General features: G+C 53.1%; 2 protein-coding genes across 2 annotated transcripts in view; both read left to right on the top strand.

Annotated features, from left to right (window-relative positions):
• The first annotated feature begins 227 nt into the window (after window positions 1-227).
• BCAS2 (BCAS2 pre-mRNA processing factor) lies at window positions 228-3,342 on the top strand. The gene is made up of 7 exons (XM_062509837.1): window positions 228-368; window positions 448-540; window positions 819-889; window positions 996-1,157; window positions 1,826-1,876; window positions 2,398-2,478; window positions 2,989-3,342. The coding sequence occupies exons 1-7, from the start codon at window positions 276-278 to the stop codon at window positions 3,116-3,118; spliced, it is 681 nt and encodes a 226-aa protein (XP_062365821.1). The 5' UTR covers window positions 228-275; the 3' UTR covers window positions 3,119-3,342.
• Window positions 3,343-4,647: 1,305 nt separating this feature from the next.
• TRIM33 (tripartite motif containing 33) overlaps window positions 4,648-8,735 on the top strand; it is a 37,020-nt gene continuing 32,932 nt past the window's right edge. The window contains exon 1 of the mRNA XM_062509797.1: window positions 4,648-5,083. Coding sequence (XP_062365781.1) covers window positions 4,648-5,083 — 436 coding nt within the window. The remainder of the gene's footprint in view (window positions 5,084-8,735) is intronic.

Here is an 8,735-nt window from a genome sequence, read left to right as displayed (position 1 = left end):
GCGGGGCTGGGCGGGGGGCGGGGCTAGAGCTGGAGTCGCTCTGGGAACGGCTGGACCGGGCAGAGAGGGGCAGGGGCAGGGCCAGGGTCGGAATCGCCCCGGGAGGGGTGGAGCTAGTCCTGGAAACGTTCCGGGAGCGGCGAGACCGGGGTCGGAGTAAAACCGGGAGGGGCGGGGCTGGGGCCCGGGAGGGGCGGGGCTGGGGCCCAGAGCCGTGCGCGGTCCCGCCGAGTGTGACGTGGTGCGCACGCGCAGTGCGCGCGGCCGCGGCCAAGATGTCGGGCCCAGGGCTGGTGGCCGGGGACGTGGTGGTGGATGCGCTGCCCTACTTCGACCAGGGCTACGAGGCGCCGGGCGTGCGGGAGGCGGTGCGTGCGGGACCGGGCCGGGACGGGGAAGGGCCGGGGCGGTGGGCTGCTTGCCTGCCTGACGCCCCGTGTGCGTTAGGCCGCGGCGCTGGTGGAGGAGGAGACGCGGCGGTACCGGCCGACCAAGAACTACCTCAGCTACCTGCCCGCGCACGACTACAGCGCCTTCGAGGTGAGCTGAGGCGGCCTGGCAGTCCCAGCGCAGTGCCTCCCCGTACCCCGACAGGGCCCCCACGCCCCCGTATCCCGCTTGTCCCCACGCCGTACCCTGCCCGTGCCGGACCCTGCCTGTGCCCTCCTTCTCCGCACGCTCCTCTCGCGAGTACCCCTCGCACCCCGCACCCCCCCTGTGTCTCTCCTCCGTTACCCGTTTGTGTCCGGTCCCCATCTTCTCCACCCCGCTTGTGTCCCCCGGTCCCCGCCTGTCCCTCAGCGCTGCCTTCCCCGCAGACCGAGATCATGCGGAACGAGTTCGAGCGCCTGGCGGCCCGGCAGCCCCTGGAGCTACTCAGCATGAAGAGGTGAGTGAGGCAGGCCCGGGCAGTGCCCGGTGTCCCGGGGGGAGCCGTGCCCGGTGTCCCGGGGGGAGCCGTGCCCCGTGCCCCAGGTGAGCTGTACCCTTTGCAGGTACGAGCTGCCCGCCCCATCCTCCGGGCAGAAGAACGACATCACGGCGTGGCAGGAGTGTGTGAACAATTCCATGGCACAGCTGGAGCACCAGGCTGTGCGTATCGAGAACCTGGAGCTCATGTCCCAGCATGGCTGTAATGCCTGGAAGGTGTACAACGAGTAAGGCCTCAGCTGCTGTGCTGAACACGAAGTTCTGTGTTGAATTTCTGTGTTTATTGTGTCTAAATCCAGTGGGGATCTTTAGGACGCAGCCTGGAATAGATGAACCTCTGTGAGAGAGCTGTGAGTGAAAGAGGAGGCTGATCTCAAAAGTTGTCTATGTGGCCAAGAAACAGCATGTGTTTTAATGTGTTCCAGTTTTGAATAGTGTAGGTTATTGATGATAGTGGGTGTTAACTAAGGCTGGTGGTTGCCTGTGAAAGAGTATCTCGGTAGTGGAAATGAAGATAAGTTACTACAGATCCTGGGCTTTAGTGTCATAAAGCTTAATAAAGCTGCTGCAAGCCAAGAAAAGGTTGTAGAGTATGGCTGCAGGAAGCACTGAGGCTAATTCAGACAGAGAGTGTTAATGTCCACTTTTGAGAAGGGTTGGCTGAGCCTTAGATAAAAAAGTAGGCCAAAGGAATGCCAAACTTAGCTCAGAGAGAAGGTAGAGGGTTCCTGAGCTCAGGAGGAGGGAAGCAGGTAAAGGATCTTCTGTCTGGGACAAGGTGTTTGGGTTGCAGGTGCTTGTTGAATCCTTAACTCTGAGAAATTAAATGTTAGGTGAAATGGGGCTGATTTAGCACTTGTGTGTTTTTAATGCTTTGCCTGCATTCTGTCATCAGGCATCTGGTTCATATGATAGAGCAAGCCCAGAAAGAGCTTCAGAAATTGAGGTGGGTCATTCTTACTTATATTTTTGTGCTGAAATTGGAAGTGAACCTTTCTCTCCCCCCAAGCTATACAAAGGATGATGGCTGCTGCCATCGTCACAGGGGGAAACACCCAGTAAAAACAATAATTAATAAATGTGACCCTGCCCTCTCCAAGCAGTTATATTCATCATGTCTGTTCTATTCCAAATTCTGTTTGGTTTGTTTGAACCTCTTCTCTGGATTTGTGAAATCCTCCCTGAAATGTAGTAATGTTTTCTTTTCACTACTGGTAATTTAATGTGCAGTTGTCTCTGTAAGGGCATCTTCCCTGATGTTTGGTTTGGTCTTTTATTTTTATTTATCTTGGGGTTCTCTGTGAGCCCTGTACTGGGATTTGTCCATCTGGATGTTGTCATTACAGTCCTGGCTGCACAAATATTTTCTGGCAGTACTTCTAGGGATTGAGTGTACTCAGAAAATAGCAACAGGTACTGCAGGTGCTAAAGAAATGAGGAAATAAAAATACATATTTTTCTCCTCAGGAAAAACATTCAAGACCTCAACTGGCAGAGGAAGAACATGCAGCTCACAGCTGGGGCTAAGCTGAGAGAGATGGAATCCACGTGAGTATTGACATTTGTGTTAACTTTTCCACAGGTTTCTCCATTGCTTGAAATTTACTTGAAATTCTTCTTCCACTTGAAATTCAGTGATCTTTTGATGCTGCTGTGGGATACTGTTGCTTTCCAGAAAGTGTTTGAAAGTATTTGTAGTTTGGTTCCATATTATATTTACTGAGGTTGAGTGAATCAACAGATGGGAACAGGGTATGTTTATTAGCTGCTTCATATTTCCTAAATTATCTTAAACTCTTCTTTATGTCAGTGTTGGCAGTTAGTGGATGAGTCTAGTCACTAATTTTTTTGTGTGTTTTCAGGTTTAACAGGGTTAAAAATTTTAGTCATTGTCACTTTGGTTGTTCAAATGACCATTGATGTCAACTGAGGATTGTCATGTGTTAAGAAAAATACTGCTTTGTTCGGTGTTTCCGCTTGCTTTGGAGCAATGGTTGTCTTTGATTTTAATCCAGAGGACTGTTGCATAACACTCTTTGTATTTCTTTTCCCTTCCAGGTGGGTCTCTCTCGTCAGTAAAAATTATGAGATTGAACGAACTATTGTGCAGCTGGAAAATGAAATTTCACAAATCAAGCAGCAGCATGGGGAAGCAAACAAGGAGAATATCCAGCAAGACTTTCAGTGACTTAATCCTGACTTCTCTTAGTGCAGCATGTGTTAAAAGCTACAAACAAGACACTTTGGAGATGCTGTGTCTGTAGACACCTCTAGTTGTGGTTGTGTGAGGTAGTAAAAGGGTATTTCTGTCATCTCTTTTCCTTGATTTAAATTCTAGGAGGAGGTAGGGTGGATTCAAAACATCCTGTTTTAAGTGTATTACAGGCTCCATTAAATGTACTGTGAATTGTTTCACTTTTTCTGTACTTAAAGCAGGAGCTTGTATTGCTGTGTTTTCCCTGATGCCTTTAATCCTGTTTTGCTATTTGTCTGGTTTCTGCTTTGTATCCAAGGCCCAGGAGCTGTGGAGGAGGGGGCTGGGCCAGATGGACCCCAGAACCACTGCAGGGGCAGTGGGGGGAAGCTGGAATTTGGGGTGGGGAGGTCTCTGCAGTACTGGGGCTGGGCAGTGCCCCCAGAGGGAACTCAGCTGCCTCCTCCTGCACTGTTCCTCATCCCAGGGCATTATTCCTGATCTTCCTCCTCCCCATGCACTGTTCCCAACCCCGATGCACTGCTGCATGTCCCAGTGCTCTTTTCCCTGTGCCGGTGTGTCATTTCCCAGCCTGCAGATCTGTTCACCATCCCCGTGTGTTATTCCCAATCCAGCTCTGCTGTTTCCTCTCCTGGTGCCCTATTCTCCATCCTGGTCCATTATCTCCACCCCAGTGCTTTGCTCCCCTTCCCTATGGGTTATTCCCTATCCCTGTGTGTTATTCCCCATCCTAATGGGTATTCCCCATCCCGGTGTGTTATTCCCCGTCCCCGTGGGTATTCCCCACCCCGATGGATATTCCCCGTCTTCAGGCGTTATTCCCCTCCCCCAGGGGTTATTTCCCAGCCTGTGTGTGCCATTTCCCGTCCGAAAGGGATATTCCCCACCTCCGTGTGTTATTCCCCCTCCCGATGGGGTATTCCCCAGCCCAGTGAGCTGTTCTCCATTCCCCGTGTTCTGTTCGCTGCTCTTGGTTCATTATTCCCGATTCTCGGTGCTCGGTTCCCGATTCCCGGTGCCCGGTTCCCCATTGCCGTGCACTATTCCCGATTCCCGGTGCTCGGTTCCCGGTGCCCGGTTCCCCATTGCCGTGCACTATTCCCGGTTCCTCATTCCCGGTGCCCGGTTCCCCATTGCCGTGCACTATTCCCGGTTCCTCATTCCCGGTGCCCGGTTCCCCATTGCCGTGCACTATTCCCGGTTCCCCATTCCCGGTTCCCCATTCCCGGCGCTCTGTTCCCCGTTTCCCGCTCCCGGGGGGCGTGGCCATGCCCCTGCCACCCCCGTCCATTGGCTAGGAGGCCGTCACCACTGACCAATAGCCTGTCACCCCTGGGCCCAGTGACAGCCCAGAGTCCCGCCTGCCGTGACGTCACGGCCCGCCCTCCCGGCCGCGCCGTTGCCGCGGGAGCGCGCGCGCGGCGCCGCTCCCGCCCGGTCCCGCCCGGTGACGCGGTGACGCGGAGCGTGCGCGGAGCGGGGTCGGGTTCAAAGGAGGAAACATGGCGGAAAACAAAGGAGGCGGCGGCGGAGGAGACGCGGCCGCCGAGGCCGCGCCGGGCGGCGGCGGCGGCCTGGAGCCTCCCGCCGGCTCGCCGTCCTCCGCCGCGCCGCCCGAGGAGCGCGAGAGCCCCGGGGCGGCGGCGGCGGCGGCGGCGGAGCGCGGCGGCGGCGAGGCCGAGGCCGAGGCGGCGGCGGGGCCCGGTGCGGCGGCGGGGCCCGGCCCCAGCCCGGTGCCGCCGCTGACGCCCGCGGCTCCGGGGCCGTTCTCGCTGCTGGACACGTGCGCGGTGTGCGCGCAGAGCCTGCAGAGCCGGCGGGAGGCCGAGCCCAAGCTGCTGCCCTGCCTGCACTCCTTCTGCCGCCGCTGCCTGCCCGAGCCCGAGCGCCAGCTCAGCGTGCCCGTGCCCGGCGGCGCCAACGGCGACGTGCAGCAAGGTGAGCGCGGGGCTCCGCCGGGACATCCCGCCGGGCTCGGGGCTCGCCCGGCCTCGCTCGGGCCCGTCCGGGAGCGCGGGGCTGCTGCGGCTCGGGCGGGTGTGGGCATCGGGAGTGCGGGTGGCGTCCCGGGGGATGGCGTCCCGGGGGATGGCGTCCCGCGGGTTTCCATCGCAGTACGGCCGGACGCGGACCTGTGGGAACGGGCCGAGGGGTGCAGCAGCGCTGCTGTGAGGGAAGGCTGGGGGGGATCGGGATTGTTTGGCCTGGGGAGGAGAAGCTCCCGGGACACCCTAAAGCCTTTTCTGGAGCCTAAAGGGAGTTTGTAATAAAAATGGGGACAGACTTTTCAGCAGCACTTGTTGCGGTAGGACCGGGGATAATGATTTTAAACCGAAGCAGTATCGGGTTAGATTAAGCGTAAGAAAGAAATGTTTACCGTGAGGGTGTTCAAACACCGGAACAAATTGCTCAGAGAGGTGGTGGAAACATTTAGTGTCAGGCTGGACCAGGCTCTGAGCAACTTCTTCGAGTCTGAGATGTCCCTGCTCGTGGCAGGGGTTTGGACTAAGGACCTTTAAAGGCCCTTTCTAATCCCAAGTATTCTGTCATTCTCTCTTTCTGTCTGTTTTGTTTCGGCTCTTGGGGGTGAAACTGGAGGTGAGTCAGGAAGGGGGAGGACAGCTGCTCAGTTCTACAGCACTGGGGTAAAACGTGTAATTAAATTCAGCTTCACTGTTGTTGCAGTGTTACCTGCCCAGGTGGGAACGCTGTGTGCACTGCAGCTGCTTTCCTGTGTGCTGAGATAAAACCTTGCAGTTCTGTTTGTCAGCTCTGCCCTGGGGGCTCTGCCTGTAAGGAACTTGTGCCAGGGAGCAGGAGTACACTGCTCCTTCCACTTCCATGGAACTTGTGTTCTTATCAGAATCACAGCTCGGGTTTGATTTTTCTTTTCTAATATATGTTCAGGGATGGAATTGAAAAGCTTCTGTAGCTTTAGATGGGGTGACTCACATGCTGTGGTGTACAGACCAAAGAAGGGCCCTGGTAAGTGGTTTTGCAGGTCCTAAATGGGCTCTATGGTCAGGGAGACCTTGTTTGGTGACATCTTTGCACTCAAGCCTTTCCTATGCTCCACAGTGAAGGAATTAACTTGGCATGGTAGAGATTTTTTTCATCCAGACTGTTCAGAAATCCATCCTGGATGTGATCTTAGTTCATCGATTTAAAAAAAATAATGTTGTCTTAAGTATAGTTTGACAATTCGCTCAGTAAAGCACTGACTTGTGATCCGTGTTTTTAAATTCCAGATTCTGGAATTTTGCGTTATATCATAGAGTGACGGAGTGATTTGGTTTGGAGGGGACTTTAAGGCCCGTCCAGTCCCACCCCTGCCATGGCAGGGACACCTTCACTACCCCAGGCTGCTCCAAGCCCTGTCCAGCCTGGCCTTGGACACTTCCAGGGATCCAGGGGCAGCCACAGCTGCTCTGGGCACCCTGTGCCAGGGCAGTGAGATGCCAGTGACATAGACAGAATTTGGGAAGCAGGGTTTATTTTATTAGCAATTAGCAGGATTATCTAGTCCTGTTGTGTCAGTGGGATATAGGTGTGGGAACCACTGTGTACAAACTGAAATATCACTTCTTGCTGTACACATTTTAAGAATGCTTGTTGGTGTAGAAAGAGTTCATGTTTGGATTGTTGCAGTAAGAGGTTTTGACGTGAGCAAGGTGTAGGGGACTGGAGCATCTTTCTTGTGAGGAGAAATTGTGGGGCTGGACCTGATTAGTCTGGAGAGGGGAAGACTGAGAGGGGATCCCATCAGTTGCTATGAATATTTCTAGGATGGGTCAGAGGGTGGTGTCAGGCTCTTTTCTGTGGTGCCCAGGGCAGGACAAGGAGCAATGGCCATAAATTGTAACACAAGAAATTCTTTCTGTGGAGGGTGGCAGAGCACTGGAGCCACTGCCCGTGGTGCAGTCTCCCTCTCTGGACGTATCCAAACCCACCTGGACACATTCCTGTGTCACTGCTCCAGGTGCCTTCCAGCCTCAGCTGTTGTGGGATTGTGGGAGTGTCCTGTAGGGCTGTGTGATCCAGCTGTGGATCCAGCTGTGGTGCAGCTCAGCCTGCAGGAGCACAGGAACTGGCAGCAGCTCAGCTGAGGATGGGCCAGGGACCAGCAGAGGTGTTTTTGTGGGCAGATCTCTGCACCCTGAGAGTGGAATCAGTTGAGGGGCACAGGAGATGGTTACCAGTAAATCAGACAGAAAATGGCCATTCTGAGCCTCCTGAGAAGCACCACAGTGCTTAGTCACACAGGTTCCTTCCCAGTTTTGGTAGTCGCAAAGTGTGAAGTGTTACTTCCACTTCTGCTGGTTCTCAAGTCTCCTTCGTGACGAGCAGGTGCCTTTTCATGAAGGAAGAATTCAAGAGAAGTGGTACCTGTAGCTGTACCTGAGGCAGGTTACACTTTGCTGCAGGCTCTCCCTGCTGGATTCTGTGCCTGCTATCCTTCAGCATCTCTTCACATAGACCAGAGAAGTACAAGTGATATTTTCCTGGTTGCTTTCTTAATTAGTTTTGGAGTTTGCTCAGTGAGAGCTGTCAGGATTTAAAATAGTAGATGTGTATGTGTTGGGTAAAAACTGTGGAAATGGGGTGTGAGGTTGGTGCCTGCAGAGCAGTCCTCTGAGTGACAGCACCTTTGTGAAGCTCCCTCTGCCCTCCTGGAGAGAGCAGTGAGGATGGTGTTGGGTCTGGATCAGCATCTCTGCTCCTGCCAGGCTCCCACTGCTAGAGAAGGCAGAAGAATCATCTCAGTTCCTAAAAGTTAGAGAATGTCTGACTAAAGCTTAAAAGAATTATCTGAAGTTGTGGTTTGCTGTATTAAGAACAGGTGCTTGGTGGGTTCATACCTGTTGTGCTGGTGAAATAGGTTTATTTTGCTGCTGCTGACATTTATATAGGGGAAAAATAGAAGATTCTTGTTTTATTTATTTAAAATATATGCATTTGTTTAAAATTAAAAGTAGCATCTCATATTCAGTTTCACGTCCTAATTGGTTATGGGAATGTGCATTTTATTCGGTGGATAGATGATTTTGTAGTGGTGTTTCAGCTGTCCAGCTGGATTTCTTTCAGGTTAACTAGGTTACAAGGAGATGCCTGCATCTGTATCAGAGTATTCTGGGGGGGGGCAAAAAAAAGCTGATTTCTAAGTTAGAGTTTTCAGACTGTAACAGATACTGTAAAACAACTTTTCCTGCACTCACTGCTGCTCCTGCTGCTGGAGGAGAGGTTGTTTTGTGGTTTCACTGCCTGGATGAGATATTTACAATCTCTCTTAAGATGATTATCTCGTAGAGAGAGAGCGGGGCTCTCCCAGCTCCTTGGGAATGTCAGAGTTACAATTAGGCTGAAAAACCAAACTGAGCTGAAAAACCTCCACACATTTACTACCCAGAGCTGTGATGTGTGGCACCATAAATTGGTTTGATATGCTGATTTCAGCTTCTGTACCCAGTGTTGCTGTGTTCTATTAATCACACCTAAAGATTTTTTTTTTAAAATTTGCTGTGAAAGGGGGACATAAAAGGTCTGATGTGTGTGAGGATGTGACATGTCCCTTACAGTTTGGTGGTAGTTA

The sequence above is a fragment of the Cinclus cinclus genome, chromosome 27, assembly GCF_963662255.1.
Source record: "Cinclus cinclus chromosome 27, bCinCin1.1, whole genome shotgun sequence".
NCBI lineage: Eukaryota > Metazoa > Chordata > Aves > Passeriformes > Cinclidae > Cinclus > Cinclus cinclus.
Note: the sequence above shows the minus strand (reverse complement) of the source record. Positions and strands in the feature narration are given on the sequence as shown.

Coding starts and splice junctions, on each gene's coding strand:
- BCAS2 (XM_062509837.1), top strand. CDS start 276: ATGTCGGGCCCAGGGCTGGTGGCCGGGGACGTGGTGGTGGATGCGCTG. Junction 1,158..1,825: donor GCCTGGAAGGTGTACAACGA/GTAAGGCCTCAG, acceptor TTCTGTCATCAG/GCATCTGGTTCATATGATAG. Junction 2,479..2,988: donor CTGAGAGAGATGGAATCCAC/GTGAGTATTGAC, acceptor TTTCCCTTCCAG/GTGGGTCTCTCTCGTCAGTA.